At 39.9% G+C, this 20182-nt stretch overlaps 1 protein-coding gene across 1 annotated transcript in view; it reads right to left on the bottom strand.

The window, feature by feature from the left end:
* Nucleotides 1-3535: 3535 nt before the first annotated feature.
* Nucleotides 3536-20182, bottom strand: part of LOC140203729 (V-set and immunoglobulin domain-containing protein 1-like) — a 31960-nt gene continuing 15313 nt past the window's right edge. Inside the window, exons 4-7 of the mRNA XM_072269764.1 lie at nt 16682-16837; nt 16085-16204; nt 14439-14577; nt 3536-3773 (exon numbers count right to left, since the gene is read on the bottom strand). Coding sequence (XP_072125865.1) covers nt 3536-3773; nt 14439-14577; nt 16085-16204; nt 16682-16837 — 653 coding nt within the window. The remainder of the gene's footprint in view (nt 3774-14438; nt 14578-16084; nt 16205-16681; nt 16838-20182) is intronic.

A 20182-nucleotide genomic window follows, 5' to 3' on the forward strand; every position in this document is an offset into this window, starting at 1 on the left:
TCACTGGTGGTAAATCTTAATATCAGATTTTTTTTTCTCTCTTATAAAGTTACATGTTATGAACAGAACAGGAACTGGCCTTTCAATATCTGTATTTATACTCTACACAGACCTACTCCCATTGTCCCCCTTGCCACCACCCCATCAGCATAGCTACGTATTTCATTCTCTCTCACACCTTTATGCAACTGTCTTCCAGTGAACCTTCGCCATTCATCACAACCAGGTCTTGCAGTAAATTTGGCATTCTATATGCATTCCGAATCAATACATTTCTTCGAAATTCCTTTCAAATTTTTTTTTGCATTTTTTTTTTGTGGCCTGTACAATTGATCTCACTTGGAAAAGGAAACAACATCTTGGGGATCCATAAGGAGGATCTCAGCCAAAACGTCGACTATTTGATCGTTTCCATAGACACCGACTGACCTGCTGAGCTTGTCCAGCATTTTATATGTGTTGTAATGGATACCCTGTCAAGTTCCTCCATTATTTTAAAAAATCTCAATCCAAGATATCCCTTTTTTATGTAAGCATTGCCCCTGTGTAATGAAGGCCAAACATAAAATACGATAATTAAGCCCGAGGAAGATGTAACAGTCCAGGTGTTAGTTTCCCTCTTTCGCATTATCTCTCTGTATTTCATTTGGTTCCTCCAGCAATTGATTCCAGCTCTTCCTGTGGCATGTCGGATTGCTGGGTGAATGATTAGTTTTTGTTGTACTGCAGATCATGGCCTTTCTTGGGGCTTTGCTGTTGCATGCTTGGTGGGTGGAGGGGGCTGATGCTTTTTTTTTGCAGAAGTGGGTGGGAGTGGGGGAGGGGGAGGATTGTTGCTTTGTTGCTGCTTGTGCGTGGGGGGAGCTTTGGGATTCTAACGTTTTTATTGTCACTCAATCTTTGGGGTATTCTTCTGTTTTCGTGGATGTCTGCAAGGAGCAAGAATTTCAGGATGTATAATGCATGCAGTTCCCTGTTATTAAGTGGAATTATGAACTATTGAAATTCCTTATAAGCTTACCTAACCATTCCTTTTCCATTCTGAGTCTTTCCTACTTCTGTTTCATTATCTTACTTCATTCCACCAACACATCAATACAATATCATTTACTTGCACGTTGTCTCTGTTTCCAGTGCTTATGAACTTCACATAATAATTCCTTGTAAATATCAGATAAACCCCTGCAACCATTTAGTCATCTGTCCCATTATACTTTTGATCTTATCAGTGTCTGCTGAGTAAACTGACATGGGGCCAGTGCATCATTTTAGAAAGGCATTCACAGGATGCATACATTCAGCTTATGTAATAGAATAGCCATTATAAATTTTGATAAAGAACCTTATTTTTCTAAACTGCTATTTTTAAATAACACTTAAGCTTGTGTTAAAAAGTTGCATTGTCTTGAAGGTGCCCTGTATTATTACATGACTTTGTCTGCTTTTCAGATTTCTTAAGCCACAAAAAAAAATGTATTTTCATTTTCACAAAATTACTTTTGCATGTATAATATAACCTGAATCCTCCTTGGTGAAGATGCTGAGTTATTCCGGACACTGAGCCAATTACCCACTATTCATTACTTACAAATTTTTTGAGCTTTGGATTTGATTGACCTGACTTGAAAGAATGGAGTACACTATAAATTCACTTTCAGACAGTTACTTAGAGAGACCCACAAGTCAACTGGAAGTAGTAACTTTACATGGCATTAATTATAACATTTGCTAAGTTATGACAATGTAAATTTGATAAACTAGCTGCTTGGGGATTTAATAAAAACAAAATCATAAATGTCTCGGCCAATAACAGGGCTAAGCCTCAGTCTGAGCTTTATATTTTTATACAAATTCAGCATATTTCCTTATTATATGTTTTCCTCATTCCTTCTGATTTATTTTTAAGACATTCATTATCTGATAAATAACCATGATTAAGTCTGCAGATGCTAGACATACAAAGCAACACACACAAGATGCTGGAGGAACTTAGCAGGTCGGGAGTCCTGAAGAAGGGTCTCAGTCTGAAACATTGACTGTTATTCATTTCCATAGATGCTGCCTCTTCTGCTGAGTTCCTCCAGCATTTTTTGTATTTATCTGATAAATGACTTTTCTACAGTAAGCTTAAAGTCATATCAGAACAGCATTCTGTTAAATAAGCAGGGCTTCTAATGAGAGAATTAATACATAAACTGTACTATATATTCCTAATAAAGGCAACACTCACATATCTTGAAAGCCCAGCTTAACCTTCTTCATTAATTAACAGTAACGTAAAACTATTGCAAGGTGATGTGTATAATTACATAACATCTGCTCCCTTAAGTATGGCTTCTTTAGCAACCCACTTTTCAATATTTACTTCAAACATACATATAATAAAACTATCATATTTCATAGTCACTATTGGTGTGATTAAAACAGGAAAATTTACAAAATCAAGGTGGTGAGTAATGAAACTCTCGCCATTGAATTCTTGGGACAAATCCAGACAGGTTGACGGAATGAACAAGTTGGGTCTGCTCCGAAAATCAGGATTTTGTCTGAAATAGGAATGAACAGCTCAGCAAAGCTTCATGTCACAATGGCTTTGCCCAGTTACTTAGAAACTCTCTTCAAAAGGTTTTGCCAGGGAACTGTTCTGTGATCAGTGGTGGTCCTGCAATGTCACACCAACGTAAACAACCTACCTGCATGTATCTTGTTTATAAATCTTAACTATAAAAGCACTACTGCTGAAAATAATCAGAAGGGAAGACAGCATGTGTGGAAAGAAGCAGCTAACTTTTCAGTGACCTTTCATCTGTTGAAAGGTTTTCGACCCGAAGTGATAATTCAACAATAAAATACAGCACATGCAGGAAAACTGAATCAAAAACAGAAATTGCTGCATATACTCGGTGGGTCAAGCAGCTTAGAGTAACAGAACTAATCTTTTAGAATGGTACTTTTTCATCCTTCTGTAGAGGCAGCCTGACCTACCGAGCGTTCCCAGCATTTCCTGTTTTTACCTCAGATTTCTAGCGCTGATAGTATTTTGTTACTTTTAAGTAAATAATAATTTATTATCTGGTGCTGTTCTTAACCAACATAAAAGTACTGATCTCTGTTTAATAGGAACTTGTATTATTTTTGGTTCCTTAGGCACTTCCATTTCCAGGGCAACAAGCCTGTCAAATATAGAAAGTATTTGGCTTGTTGAGGTGGGAAATGTAAGGCAACAAACAAAGAAAGTCATCAACGTGAATATACGGTCCTGCATAAAAAATCTTTAAAAAATATTACTTTGTTAAGATAACAGATTAATAATCAAACTAGGCATGCATTTTTACAATTCATGGTATTAGAGACAGAGTGTGACTTTGGGTCAGGACACATGCAAGTAACATTTTGAAGAGAAATTCAATTATTTCCACAGAGCTATTCATAATATTGGGCTTATAATACAAATTATTTCTGATGAGTTAAGGAGAAAACCCTTCTTGCTTTTTTGTATAAAACGATAGCTTCAGATTCTAGTGCAGCGGTCTGACTAAATGGCCTGAGGACCATTTCCCCCACTCTCTTTGTTCACCGCTTCCTCAGAGCCCGAAGCAGTAGCATCTTCATTCAACAGCAGAGATTCACTTGGAGTATCATGGACCTCAGGGGTCTCCACGTTGTTTTGGTCTAATGCCTGTGCCTGTGCATCATCTGGATTTTCCTTTGCTGCAGCATCAGTAGGGACAGCCACATACGTCGTAGGTGAATTTGTGGCATCTTCTTTCACCCTTGGAAGAAAAGAAACCATCACTCATAATTATATTCACTAAATATGACACCAAAGCTGCAAGCAATTCAATTCAGCCTCAGATGGTTGTCAGGGAAAGGGAAGGAAATCTGTGATTAGAGATCAGTGGAGACTGGAGAAAAATGTCTTCAGCTTTCTCTATAATTCGGTGCAGTGAATCAATGTTCATGTATTTGCTATTGGTCAAGTAATCTGATAGACAGTGGGCGATATGAGTGAATAAACCATTTGTTTGGAATCAAATGTTCTTGCCTGATGTCCCATGCCACCCACCACTCCAGGCATTCCGTCTCTGCCACCTGGCCCACACCCTTTTCATGGCTCTCGACCCTCACTATTCCCAATATCCTTTGCTCCCACCAAGTTTACCAATTGGTTGTCCACTCCAGTTGACAAATCCAGTACTGTGCAAGTCTTAGGCACCCTACCTATATATATCTAAGACCTTTGCACACAATAATCACTAGAATGATTCCATGAATGAGAGGGTTAACATATGAGGAACGTTTGACCGCTCTTGGACTGTACTCCTTGGAGTTTAGAAGAATGAGGGGGGACCTCATAGAAACATTTCAAATATTGAAAGGCATGGACAGAGTGGATGTGGCAAAGTTGTTTCCCATGGTGGGGGAGTCTAGTACGAGAGGGCATGACTTAAGGATTGAAGGGCGCCCTTTCAGAACAGAGATTCGAAGAAATTTTTTCAGCCAGAGGGTGGTGAATCTGTGGAATTTGTTGCCACAGGCGGCAGTGGAGGCCAAGTCATTGGGTGTATTTAAGACAGAGATTGATAGGTATCTGAGTAGCCAGGGCATCAAAGGTTATGGTGAGAAGGCGGGGGAGTCGGACTAAATGGAAGAATGGATCAGCTCATGATAGAATGGCGGAGCAGACTCGATGGGCCGAATGGCCAACTTCTGCTCCTTTGTCTTATGGTCTTATCGTCTAATACTATACTTAGTGAAGGCCAAAATTTATACTGTTGCAAAGGTGCAAGTAAGCCACATTCTGCGGTCTTTCTTGTGAAGGTAGTCATTCAATTCTGTCGGACAGGGACTTATGCAACCCAGCTGAGCTTCCAGATGCTGATAGTTGGGATGATGGGAGTACGATTAACTGTCAAGGATGTTGGAATTGGTTTATTATTGTCACATGTACCAAGATACAGTGAAAAGCCTGTCTTGCATCTGGTTCATACAGATCAAATTATATCATGCATGAGCTGAAATAAGGTAAAACAATGTAGAATGAAGTGTAAAAATTACCAAAAAGTGCAGTGTAGATAAACGATAAAGTGGAAGATCAAAACAAGGTAAATTGTGAGGCCAAGAAACTATTTTATCATACAAAAAGTCCATTTAAGAATCTGATAACAGTGGAATAAAATCTGTCCTTGAGCCTGGTGGTACATGCTTTCTGCCCTTTGTATCTTCTGCCCTATGGCAGAGGGGAGTAGAGGGATTGTCCGAAGTAGGTGGGGTCTTTGATTATACTATCACTGCTTTACTGAGGCAGCGAGAATTATAATCCAAGTATATACAGGGAGGTGGTTCCTGTGATGTGCTGAGCTGTGTCCACAACTCTCTGAAGTTTCTTACAGTCACGTGCAGAGCAATTGACGTACCAAGCAGTTATGCATGCAGATAGAATGCTTTTTATGGTGCATTGATAAAAATTGGAAGAGTCTAAAGGGAGAGGCCAAATTTCTTTTGATGGTTATGTTCACTCTTGGCACAGATGATCATTATGCACACAAATGCAACTTGGCTGAATAATTACTGTTACAGCTAATAGCTGAATGTTGTCTGGGATTTGTTGCATTCAGGTATGGACTGCTCGTTTTCTGAGGAGTTGTAAATGAATGGAACAATGCTCATCCATCAGTGCAAGTCACCACTACTGACCTATGATGGAAACATGATCATTGATGAAGCAGTAGAAGATGGTTGGGACGAGAGCATATTGCTGTAGAAATTTCCAGGTTAGGTGTGTCTAGAACTAGGGGGCATAGGTTTAGGGTGAGAGGGGTAAGATTTAAAAGGGGCCTGAGGGGCAAGTTTTTCATGAAAAGGCTGGTTAGCACAGTGGATTGTGGTTAACTGACACATTGGAACCAGTACATTTTGGCCTAACTAAGCAGCCAAAGTTTCATGGAAATATTTCAAAAGGTATTTTAAAAAAAGACAAACTACCATTTAATTGAGTAAAAAATTATCTATTTAAATGAAATACAGAACAAATTAGAACACTACTAATGCTACTACAGTATTGTGAAACTATGTATTAGTTATTTGTTATTGACAGAGAAATTCATCTGGTGTATGTTGCTGTGTATAGGGTGTGCAAGGGAGGCTTAACACCTCTGGTGAAGGAGCTTGTCGTGTCCATTCTGGGGCAGCTTACTCACCTTTGTTCCCCAACGCACACTCAGCTCTCACCCGTGGCTCCAAGTAGCTGTTTATATGCGATAGCAGCCACACCGAGTACACCACTCTGACAGGTGGTCTAAACCAGGCGAAGATAGTCGGCAGGCCTTGTACCCCATTGAAATCAGGACACGTCTGTCTTAGCATGTAAAGTTAGCCCCAGCGGACTAGGCAGAGTACTTGTGACAAAGTGAAAATTTTGTCTGTAACAAAATGGAACCTGTATTGTACCAGAGTGCTTTATAGAAATTATAGAAAATAGGTGCAGGAGTAGGCCATTGGGCCCTGCGAGCCTGCACCGCCATTCAGTATGATCATGGCTGATCATCCAACTCAGAACTCTGTACCTGCCTTCTCCCCATACCCCCTGATCCCTTTAGCCACAAGGGTCCTATCTAACTCCCTCTTAAATATAGCCAATGAACTGGCCTCAACAGTTTCCTGTGGCAGAGAATTCCACAGATTCACCACTCTCTGTGTGAAGAAGTTCTTCCTGATCTCGGTCCTAAAAGGCTTCTCCTTTATCTTCAAATTGTGACCCCTCGTTCTGGACTTCCCCAACATGGGGAACAATCTTCCTGCATCTAGCCTGTCCAATCCCTTTAGAATTTTATACGTTTCAATCAGATCCCCCCCTCAATCTTCTAAATTCCAGGGAGTGTAAGCCTAGTTGATCCAGTCTTTCATCATATGAAAGTCCTGCCATCCCAGGAATCAATCTGGTGAACCTTCTTTGTACCACCTCTATGGCAAGAATGTCTTTCCTCAGATTAGGGGACCAAAACTGCACACAATACTCTAGGTGTGGTCTCACCAAGGCCTTGTACAACTGCAGTAGTACCTCCCTGCTCCTGTACTCGAATCCTCTTGCTATGAATGCTACCATACCATTCACCTTTTTCACCGCCTGATGTACCTGCATGCCCACTTTCAATGACTGGTGTACAATGACACCCAGGTCTCATTGCACCTCCCCTTTTCCTAATCGGCCACCATTCAGATAATAATCTGTTTTCCTGTTCTTACCACCAAAGTGGATAACCTCACATTTATCCACATTAAGTTGCATCTGCCATGAATTTGCCCACTCACCTAACCTCTCCAAGTCACCCTGCATCCTCTTAGCATCCTCCTCACAGCTAACACTGCCGCCCAGCTTCATGTCATCTGCAAACTTGGAGATACTGCATTTAATTCCCTCGTCTAAGTCACTAATATATATTGTAAACAACTGGGGTCCCAGTACTGAGCCTTGCGGTACCTCACTAATCACTGCCTGCCATTCTGAAAAGGTTCCGTTTATTCCCACTCCTTGCTTCCTGTCTGCCAACCAATTCTCTATCCACATCAATACCATACCCCCAATACCGTGAGCTTTAAGTTTTTGTGGGACCTTGTCAAAAGTTTTTTGAAAATCCAAATATACCACATCCACTGGTTCTCCCCTACCCACTCTACTAGTTACATCCTCAAAAAATTCTATGAGATTCGTCAGACATGATTTTCCTTTCACAAATCCATGCTGACTTTGTCCGTTGATTTCACTGCTTTCCAAATGTGCTGTTATCACATCTTGATAACTGACTCTAGCATTTTCCCCACCACTGATGTCAGGCTTACCAGTCTATAATTCCCCGGTTTCTCTCTCCCTCCTTTTTTAAAAAGTGGGGTTACATTAGCCACCCTCCAATCCTCAGGAACTAATCCAAAATCTAAAGAGTTTTGAAAAATTATCACTAATGCATCCACGACTTCTTGGGCTACTTCCTTAAGCACTCTGGGATGCAGACCATCTGACCCTGGGGATTTATCTGCTTTCAATCCCTTCAATTTACCTAACACCACTTCCCTGCTAACATGTATTTCCCTCAGTTCCTCCATCTCACTAGACCCTCGATCCCCTACTATTTCCGGAAGATTATTTATGTCCTCCTTAGTGAAGACGGAACCAAAGTAGTTATTCAATTGGTCTGCCATGTCCTAGTTCCCCATGATCAATTCACCTGTTTCTGTCTGTAAGGGACCTACATTTGTCTTAACCAATCTTTTTCTTTTCACATATCTATAAAAGCTTTTACAGTCAGTTTTTATGTTCCCTGCCATCTTTCTCTCATAATCTTTTTTTCCTTTCCTAATTAAGCCCTTTGTCCTCCTTTGCTGGACTCTGAATTTCTCCCAGTCCTCAGGTGTGCCGCTTTTTCTGGCTAATTTATGTGTTTCTTCTTTGGAATTGATACTATCCCTAATTTCCCTTGTCATCCACGGGTGCACTACCTTCCCTGGTTTATTCTTTTGCCAAACTGGGATGAATAATTGTTGTAGTTCATCCATGCGATCTTTAAATGCTTGCCATTGCATATCCTCCGTCAACCCTTTAAGTATCATTTGCCAGTCTATCTTAGCTAATTCACGTCTCATACCTTCAAAGTTACCCTTCTTTAAGTTCAGAACCTTTGTTTCTGAATTAACTATATCACTCTCCATCTTAATGAAGAATTCCACAGTATTATGGTCACTCTTACCCAAGGGGCCTCGCACGACAAGATTGCTAACTAACCCTTCCTCATTGCTCAATACCCAGCCCAGAATGGCCTGCTCCCTAGTTGGTTCTTCGACATGTTGGTTCAGAAAACTATCCCGCATACATTCCAAGAAATTCTGTTCCTCAGCACCCTTACCAATTTGGTTAACTCAATCTATATGTAGATTGAAGTCACCCATTATAACTGTAGTTCCTTTATTGCACACATTTCTAATTTCCTGTTCAATGCCATCCCCAACCTCACTACCATTGTTAGGTGGCCTGTACACAACTCCCACCAGCGTTTTCTGCCCCTTAGTGTTATGCAGCTCTACCCATATCGATTCCACATCCTCCTGGCTAATGTCCTTCCTTTCTATCACGTTAATCTCCTCTCTAACCAGCAATGCAACCCCACCTCCTTTTCTTTCATGTCTATCCCTTCTGAATATTGAATATCCCTGAATGTTGAGCTCCCATCCTTGGTCACCCTGGAGCCATGTCTCTGTGATCCCAACTATATCATGTTCATTAATAACTATCAGCACATTCAATTCATCCACCTTGTTATGAATGCTCCTTGCATTGACACACAAAGCCTTCAGGCTTGCTTTTACAACACTCTTACCCCTTATACCATTATGTTGAAAAGTGGCTCTTTTTGATTTTTGCCCTGGATTTGCCAGCCTGCCACTTCTACTTTTCACCTTACTACTTTTTGCTTCCACCCTCATTTTACACCGCTCTGTCTCTCTGCACTTGTTCCCATCCCCCTGCCACATTAGTTTAAATCCTCCTGAACAACATTAGCAAACGTTCCCCCTAGGACATTGGTTCCAGTCCAGCCCAGGTGCAGACCGTCCTGTTTGTACCGGTCCCATCTCCTCCAGAACTGGTTCCAATGCCCCAGAAATTTGAATCCCTCCCCCTTGTGCCATTTTTCAAGCCATGTATTCATCTGAAATAGCCTCCTATTTCTACTCTGACTAGCACATGGCACTGGTAGTAATCCAGAGGTTATTACCTTTGTGGTCCTACTTTTTAGTTTATTTCCTAACTCCCTAAATTCACCTTGTAGGACCTCATCCTGTTTTTTACCTATATCGTTGGCACCTATATGCACCACGCCCATTGGCTGTTCACCCTCCCACTCCAGAACGTCCTGCAGCCGCTCAGAGACATCCTTGACCCTTGCACCAGGGAGGCAACATACCCTCCTGGAGCCTTGTTTGCGGCCGCAGAAACGCCTATCTATTCCCCTTACTTTGCTAATAGTGTTCATGAAACATTATGCTGATGGACCTTGAGTATGTGACAAACTGCAGAAAGACAAATGGATGTGTTTACTGGAAGAATGCCAAGTACATTGGTTAAGCATACTAACAAAATGTACTTTGTCTTTGAACTGGTGCAGGTAGAAAACACTTGTGTGTAAAGGAATGATTATGTTGTCTGTTTCTTTTAAGTTATCACTGGCTCGTGCGGTGATGGTCTTTCCTTGCAGCAGGTAAAATAAACGTGCATATCATTGATCCACTGAGTGAATTGTTGTTCATTATAAGATGTAGTGGAAAGGTGTTCAACAAAACTTGGAGGGTCCATCAAGATTGCATGTTTAGGTATGGGAGTGGACCAAGGGGGATTCTGGTGACCACCAGCTCCCAGGGAAACTCTGGTGGAGGAGTGATCACCAAAACACAAGTTTGCTTTTTGCTCTGTGTGGCCTTTCCAGGCGAGTAGCAAATGATGGGTTCTGTCCCACTTTTGTTCGATACGTTGCGATCTGAGCAACTGTATATTGAGTGGATCAGTTTCTCTCTTGATGATTCTGACACTTTCAGCACAGTGACCAGTAACATATCAGTATCAATGATTAGATCTGAATGTTAAGAGTGTCAGGGACACCTATGGCATCAGGGACGCACCAAATCCATATGGTAAGAGTATTAGGGACAGCCAAGATCTAGCATTACAGATGCACTGGTGCTGGTAAAAAGAGTAAGTAAGAATGGGATTTGTGGAAACTGAGCTCATAAATTTAATCCCTAGAGGATGCTCCAGTGAACAAAAGAAAGAGAAGGTACAGTAAGCAGTGTGAGGAAGAGAGAGTAGAAATTGGTAATAATTGGACGAGGGGAGTCCTTCCCTGTCGCAAGCAAAGGGACATCGGTATGGTTTATGTTTAATAATTATAGGAAGGAATTTGTGGATGAATTATGGATGGGAACCAAGGGGAGTATATTGACATTAGATGGCAGGAAAATTATGGACCATGATAGACGAACTGCCTGACCTGAAGACAGGTTTGAAAAAAGCTATTCAGAAACTTAAAAACTATTGTTTAGTATCACAAACCTAATGGTATGGATTTGGAAACCTTAATGAGGGCATTATTAGGCCGCAGATTTGGATTTTATGAGATTACATTTTCAGGGCTTTCAAGAACACTGTAATGGTGCCAGGCAAGGACCTGCCACCATGCCAAATAAAGATTTTTATAAAAATATGTACAATGCATTATATGCAGCCTTTCCTAAAAAGGCTAATTAGTCTAAGATTATGGAGACCCACCAAGGTAGAGGTGAGTCACACCAAGATAGAGAAGGCAGATGTATGGGGTTGAGTGAGATCTGGGATCAGCCATAATGGAATGGCAGAGCAGACTTGATGAGCTGAATGGCCTAATTCTGCTCCTATGATTTATGGTTTTATAGCTTTGGAGAAAAAAGCAAGTAAAGCCGTATATGCCTTTGATCAAACCCAACAGCATTAACCAAGCTGTTGCCAGAACTGATGGTTGTTTGTACAGTAGCAGCCCAGAACAGAATGGCTTTGGATTTCATTCTATCCAGAAAAGGGGGCACTTGTTTTCTGTAATTACGTATCTATCAAATCAGAAAATATAACTATCTTGGCAAATCACATCTGAGAAGCCACCAAAGAGATTCAGAAATTAAGGCTTCAATCACAAACAGGAGAAAATCTGCAGATGCTGGAAATCCAAGCAACACACACGAAATGCTGGAGGAACTCAGCAGGCCAGGCAGCACCTATGGAAAAGAGTACAGTCAAAGTTTTGGGCTGAGATCCTTCATCAGGACTGAGAAATTAGGGGATCAGTATCGCAACTATTGCACTCTCGGAGGTGGCTGACGCCATTCGGGATGCTAGGAGGATTCGATATTATGGTTTCACAGTTGGTTTTATAATGATGACTGTTATTCTTCTACAATATTTGTGTGAAATAACAGGATATAGGAGAGGATATTAAGGAAAAGAATGGGTACTCATTGAAATTTTGGGGCTGGGATTTGAAACTGCATCATTGCTTTATACACAGTACATTTATAAGCGTATTTCAGTTACTGTATTTGGTGAAATGTAGTGTTGTCATGAAATGACAAGAAGGAAATAATGTGGAAATATACTTGCAATAACAAAGTGGCATTTTTGTCTGTAACAAAGTAGAACCCGTATTGTACCAGAGTGCTTTGCTAATACTGTCCATGCAAAATCATGCTGATGGAGGGACCTTGAGTACATTACAAACTGCAGAAAGACAAGTTGATTTGGTTACTGGAAGAATGCCAACCACACTAATTAAGCAGACTAATAAAATGCACCCTGTCCTTGAACTGATGCAGGTAGGAGTGTATAAAGGAATGATTACACTATCGCCAGCTCTTATGCAGTGGTGTCTTCCCTCGCTACAGGTAAAGTATATGGTTTTTATTTGTTACTTTCCCCAAAGCCAATACCATATTAATCAGTTCCCGGGAAAGTCTAGCAGTCCCATATCCTGGAAAGGCAATCATCCAGCATCTCTTGACCCACTCTGAGTTATTTGTTATAAGACATAGTGGAAAGGTGCTCAACACAAGAAGATGGTTCTACAACACTTCGAGGAGAGGAAGGCATGATAAAGTGCAAATGTAGTCATAGTTATTCATTGCAACCAAGGAAGGCCCCAATTTGTGACAAATACTCGTAGCACTGGATCTGGACTTCTGAGGTCAAGAGAGTGAAATTGTGCCAAAAAGTGGCTTTTCCACTTTAAAAACTCTCCCACACTGTTTTCTCTGTCGTTGTCAGATATGACAGACAACCACACGCTGCTATGTTCTATTGATTGACTGTAAATGAACAAAATTCCCGCAGACACATAGCACAGATAACGTATTGTGTTCATACAGTACTTTCGATGATTGCATCCTCCAAATCTTCATTTTCATTGTAACATTCAAGATGATTATCAATACCTTCAAATTCTTCATAGTTCCTAACTTGTTGGAGTAGTGAAATCATTTCATTTTCACTCCTGGCTGTTCCTGTCATCTCTAAGACTAAATGCTTGAAGCCGCAGTGAGTAAAACAACTCTAAATGATCTTACTGCATATTTCTCGGCAACTATCAACGACAAAAATCACTATCTTTTAAACACAAACACATGCAAATGACACCACTTAAAAAAGCACTTGCTCTAAGCACGGTATATCGTTTAACTGCCATACAAGTTCATGCGATTGACAGTAGTTAGAAACTGTTTGGCAACAGTCTCCTGTCCCAATTAAGCAGCATAGTATCCGAAATAAACAAAGGGAATCCCGGTTGTTTTCTTAATTAGTTTGGTTAATGGACCAATTAACCAGAATCTACTTGTATATGGAATGAGCTACCAGAGGAAGGGTTGAAGCAGATACAATAGTATCTTTTAAGAAGCACTTGGGTGGGTACATGGAGGAAATTGGGACTAGCTAATTGTGGTACTGTGGTTGACATGAACTGATTGGGCCAAAGGGCATGTATCTGTGCTGTACTCCTCCATGACTCTAAATGGCCTAGGAGTGGAATAAGTTGACCCCTATCAGACACAACCATCTACACACCAGAGATACAGCAGAAGGTGGCAATCTTTGAGCAACACACACACAAAGTGCTAAAGGAACCCAGCAAGTCAGGCAGCATCTACGGAGGGGAATGAACAGTCAACGTTTAGGGCTGAGACTCTTCATGAATAGAAGTCCTAAAAGGAAGGGTGAAAGGTGTTAACATTGACTGTTTATTCCCTTCCATAGATGTTACCTGAATTGGTAGGTTCTTCCAGCATTTTGTGTATTAAGTACAACCATCTTCATTCCATTATTGGAGTGCTCTCTCCTTGTCGGCCATCAACGTGGTTTTACCAGGGTGTCTTGATGTTACATCCAATCAAATGCTACTGTGATGCCACCTTCACTGTTAAGAATTCAGTTCTTTGATCCATGTTCAAAGACCCCACAGTCCTGGTTACACCCGAACTGAGCATTAAAGACACTAGAGTGCTGCTTAATACATGTCAATGGCACCCTTCAAAAGTTTTCTGATGATTGAGGTTAAATTGTTTGGATTGTCAGTTTGATTTGGATCCAATTCGGATTTGTTCGGGCACCCGTGGAAGTTATTTATCTGGATAATTTCCCATGTTGTCCAGTAGAGGTCAGTGTTGTACCTTTATCACAACAACGGTGAGGGGCAGCTAGCTTTGGGGAACACTGCGGCTGGGGTGCTGTCTGCTCCCCACGTGAATCATAGAAAAAACAAACTTCTGGTTCCTTTCACTTCTGCTCATGAAAACAGACAACACACACAGAAAACCAAGTATTTCTTTCGGGATAAAATATGAAATATTTGGCACAACACAGTAAAAGTAACACTCACTGTAGTTCAGTTCCTTTTTGCACATTTTGCTTTGCCTTTTTCTTTGCTTTCTTTGTAACCACCCAGATGATAATTCCAATGACCGCTGCAATCAGAACTGCCCCCACAATACCTCCTATAACGACATCACTGTCCGAGTCTGGAGTAAAAGGGAGAAACGAGCAACAGGTAATCATTTGATTCATCCAGTCTGTCTGTTCAGAGGAGGAATTGCTCAATGCAGCTGTTCTAAGGTCTTGTTATTCTTCGCACCTTGGTCTGCCATTGTGCTATTGCGAGCTAAGGTTAGATAATGAATGAATGAGAAACCAACATGCTCACTATAAAGTTACAGAATTCCACTGTGTTATTTTAGCTCGGTTTAAACTCAAATCTTTCAAACGCTAGTCTGCCAAAAGAATTTTAGCCAAATAATAATAAATATGTACAGTAAGTAACCAATCTTTTTTTGTGTTCCTTTATTGCTGGAGACCTGAAGTTAAACGTGAAACATTTGTGCTCTGATTATGTCCCAACATTCCTTTGGCAGGCATAATAACAATGTAAAGCTTACTAGATATTATTAATTACGTGAACTAATATGTATTAAAGGGATTCATAATATTGATGCCAAACAGCCGCACAAGCACCTCTAAACAGTTTTATAGAATGTTCAAAATTAAAATTTTATGTGAAAAGATTGTACCAGGAACTGGCTTGGTACCAGGAACTGTGGGGAACACCAACTTTTCTTCAGTTGTACTAAAGGATAAATGTTCATGCATGAAAACTCGAAAGGAAAATAAAGATGTTGTCGACTTAAAATTGGACAAGTAAGAACAAGGTCAGCCAGAAATACTTATTTTGTTTATATTAGAATTTAACATTCCAATTTTTTAAATATGCACAATTAATAGATATTCTAGGAAAGTGACATGGTATTGAGATTTTGGATAGGACTTGGCATATTTATTTTCCTCACTTCAATACTTACAAACCAAAATTACTAAAGTTACTTTGAACTCAGATTGTTGAACTTGAATGTTGACAGGAGCACTCTCCTCCAATCCAGAAGTTTACTCTCTTGCAGTTAAAGTTCTCATTTTTCTCCTCAAGCACTCTCTAAGTATTTCAAGTTCCATTCTTCCTTCTGCCATAAATGCTACAAATTAATTTGCAGCTCTAGAATGAGCAGCAGCTAAGCTCTTATTGTGGAACTCAATATTCCAGTTTAGGATCCTCTAAAACTCCCGGTCTTTCAGTAACTTACTCAAATCCTAATGCTCAAAGCAAATTAGGGTCATAAATTTGCTTGCAGCAGCCCTGCTTTTACAATTCTCCATCTCTCGATTTACTCTTTAAAAACATTTCACTCCAGTTAACAGTGGTCATCTTAACTCATTTGGCACTCCCTATTCATGCCCTAACTTAACAATGAAAGTTTTTAAAAAAATTACAGACGTTGCAAATTCCGGTTTAAAAATAGTCAAGCAACATTGAGCAGGTCAGGCAATATCTACGTAAAGAAAAGAGAGTTAGCATTCTGTCTAACAAAGTGTCTTTGACCTGAAATGTTAGCTCTGCCTTCTTTACACAGAGGATGCCTGACCAGCTGACTTTTTTCTGCATTTTATCCCAAACTTGACAAGTTATTGATGGATACTTACTAAATTGTGACAAGTCGACATTGCATGTTTTATTTCCCAATTTGTTGGACGCTATACATTGGTAAGTACCATGTTCACTGTCGGAAATATTTGAAATGATCAGCGTTCCAGTCTTTATATCTGAAATAATGAACAAGATGGAAGTCTTTGAAACTACTCAATGATTGAGTAGGAGGAATTATGAAGAAAAAGATGGGGAAGTCCGATATGTATTAAACGTGGCTTAAATACATAGAAACATAGAAAACATACAGCAAAATACAGGCCCTTCGGCCCACAAAGCTGTGCTGAACATGTCCTTATCTTAGAACTACCTAGGCTTTAACCATAGCCCTCTGTTTTTCTAAGCTCCATGTACCCATCCAGGAGTCTCTTAAAAGACCCTATCATTTCTGCCTCCACCACCACCGGAAGCCCATTCCACGTACTCACCACTCTCTGTGTAAAAAACGTATCCCTAACATCTCCTCTTTACCTTCTTCCAAGTACCTTAAAACTATGCCCTCTCGTGCTAGCCATTTCAGCCCTGGAGAAAAGCCTCTGGCTATCCACACGATAGAAATAAAATGCTGAAAAGAATTTGCTTCCAATTCTTACCAAGATGACCAGTAATGTTCTGGTGAACATGGTCTACAATTTTCACCCAGTGATATATGGGATCAGGGACACCTTCATCAGAATGGCAGGTTAGGATTGCCACTCTGGCCTTCACCGGGTGTGGTGCAATGCCACATTTTGGCTCTGAGGGTGGAACTGCAATAAAAATTAAACAGCTTTATTAAAATCTCCATCCTGCGAGATAATGGACGTAAAGTTACAGATTATTTCACATTATTCAAAGCTCTTAGGGTATAATTTTTTTCTGTAAAATCTGTGCACTGTTTCTTCATGGAAGGAGTCTACAAATAGTGAAGATTAGAAGGGAAAAAATATCTCCCTTTGGTACTTTTATAAATATTCAAACTTAATCAACAAGCAATGATTTAAAATAAGTTGATTTCTAATTATTTGTGCTGCCTGTAGGAAGAAGGGGCAGTTGAAACAATTGAGAAATAGATGTTTTCTCCTCTGTGTAGGTCTCTGGTGAGGACCATTGCCATTTCCAGCAAGCAAGAGGGAACTGTGTCTCAATTATTAAGCCATTTAGCTTGTGTTATGTTTATAATTGGCTTTCTGTAAGAATCTTTATGTGGCCAAGAGAGCAGTGCAACTAAAAGCCTCATTTAAGGCAAAGACAAACATGACTAGTGTGTGCAGAGAGAGAGAGAACAACTTTAGATCTAAGAATATAAACTAGAACTGTCCAACTGTGTGCTATTTAGACATATACCATGGATGAGAAGGGACAAATATTTTCTACCAATGTCTCCATTATTAAATTTAAAGGATTTGGATGTCGTGACACAGGAGTTATTCACCTATAGCACCAAAATTAGCTAATTCAAATCGCTGAACTCAAACAGTGAAACTGCACCCAACTTAAACTGCTTGGACTTCAGAGACTGGGTTGTTAGCGAATTAGGCTGAGAAGCAGTGAACAGGGATAATTTGCACACTTTTGATCTAGGCTGAATAGACTGCAATTTGTAATAGACTCAAGATGGCAGTTCGGATTAACTTAAGTGGCCGATGTTGAAGATTATCCAGGAAGTTGCTGGCTGCTCCCTATACAAGCGATTGCATGTTTTGCAACTATTGCATAGCTGGTAAGGACAGGATGCATGTAAAGAACAGCTACAGTAACCCTGAAGTTATTTGAGCTCGACACACTTATGTGTTGAACCTGTGTATTTCAGAGTACAGTAATTTGAGTTTAAAGCCCACTGACTGTATGGAAATAGACAGTCAACATGTCGGGAGAAAGTGGAATGGACATTCAGTCCAGAAGAAAGATCTCAGTTCGAAGTGTCGTCTGCCCATTCCCCCCCACAGATGCCGCCTGACCCTCTGATTTCCTCCACCAGATTTCAGCAGCTGCTGGCACTAATGTCTTAAATCCTACGGTGGTTGTTTGAGGTTATGCCAGTTTTAATAAATGTAGAATTAAAAATACAAGTACTATTAAAGGTAACCTTGAAGCGGTTGGTTGTCATAAAAATTCAACAAGCTCTTAAAGTTGTTTAAGCAAAGAAAAGCAGCCCCATCTGATGATAAAGGCCTATATTGGTCTGAAAGGTGCTGTTAGAAATACAGGACTAGCCTGGCAACAGCTCTTTAGATTCTATCCCCTTCTCGTGAGAAAATCTCCTCATTCGCTCAACAATACTCAACATAGATTAGATTATGGCTGTAATTTACATTATTAATTTATTGAGATACAGCATGAAACAGGCCCTACCAGCCCCTCAAGGCACGCCATAAAGCAATCCCCAATGTAACCTTAGCCTAATCACAGGACAATTTACAATGACTAACTGGGACGTCTTTGAACTGTGGGAGAAAACTGGAGCACCCAGAGGAAACCCATGTGGTTATAGGGAGAACGTACAACCTCATTCTGGACAGCGGCGGGAATTGAACCTGAGTCGCTGGTACTGTAAAGCGTTGTGCTAACGTGGCAACCCTCCTGCTTCTTAGCATTTTAGTTTAAAGCAAACTACTGAAGACATTGAAAAGCTACAATCAAAACATTAAATTTTGTACTAGGCCATATAGAACAGAAATGAGGGAATTTTGGCATTGAAATGAAGGGAGTAGTGAATTCTTGAAAGACTCTCTCCCGGAGATCTGTAGAGACCCAGTCATTGATTGCAAACAAAAGAGAGACATGATTAGGTTCTAGTATTTTTTTGTCATTCATTCTGTGTGGTTTTTCTTGGTTTTCTTGTGTTTTGTGGATATCTGCAAAGAGTAAGAATTTCAGGTTGTATACTGTACGCATTCTCTGATATTAAATGGAGCCATTGAAGCATTGATAGATTTTCCAAATATTAAAAGAATGAAGGGATATGGGAACAGGACGTCAAAATATTGCCTGAGGTTTAAGATCAGCTTTGGTCTTATTCAATGGGAAAGCAACTAGAGGGACTGAATGGCCTACACATGCTCTTATTTCTTGTGTCCCTATATAGATTCCTCGGGCAATGGGACAGAATTAACATTTCAAGTTAATGAATAGTTTGACAGAATAAGAGAAGATATAGAGATAAAGCAAGTTTTGGCCTTAAGGGAATTGAGAAGATGTTAACTAGCAGAAAGGCGATTGTATAAGGATGTATAAGGATTGTATAAGGATCAAAAAGATGAACAAATAAAGAACTAATTATAACATAGGAACAATTGTGTGTTTACGTTCCTAGAAACTGATGAACCTACAACAGAAACTGAATTCTTTCCTAAATCTGATTATTTGGTGGGATTATGTGTCTAATTTACAAACATTTGTAGATATTTTCCCTATATTACTTTTGTTTTTGTATATCCTTTAATCACAAATCTGTTTAGCTGAAGTCCCACAATATGGAGATATATATTATAAAAGTTATGTCCTTCCTTTTTGCAACTATCAATTCATAACCATTCCTATATTTGTTCTAGCCTCAACTTTTCACTTTGTACTTTTGTCCTTACGTTATTTTCTCTTTCCTGAATTCCCTTTTCTTGAAGCTTAAAACCTTCTTTTTTGTTTTTTTCTGCTGAAATTTAATATACTGTAAGAGTGGAGTGAATTATGATCACATGAAATAAACATACCAAATGGAACACCTTTAGCAATCAGTCTGGGTATACACACAAAATCAACAACTTAAATTTGACAATGGCTTCAAAGTTTGTTCAGGTGTGACCATTCAATCTGGCTGGAAAATGGCAGGCGTCTGGAAATGCTTACAGGGCAGCAGACTGATCACATGATTCAAATGGCTTCGTTTATGCAAGACCAAAGGTCGGACATTTTGTAAGTGTTCTCTGAAATCTGAAGTCATGTCACTGAAATTATCCTGAATTTGTTTTCTTGTTTAATTTAAAAGTAAAACTTTTGCAGTTTTTTTTGTTTGGTTTTCTCTTTTTTTCTTAGTTTGGCAATAAACCTTGCTTTTCTTCAAGCTATTGAATCAATCTCCTCATGGAAAGAGTGATGATCTTGATATATTTTTGAAA

This window comes from Mobula birostris, chromosome 10 (genome assembly GCF_030028105.1).
Source record: "Mobula birostris isolate sMobBir1 chromosome 10, sMobBir1.hap1, whole genome shotgun sequence".
Taxonomy (NCBI): Eukaryota; Metazoa; Chordata; class Chondrichthyes; order Myliobatiformes; family Myliobatidae; genus Mobula; species Mobula birostris.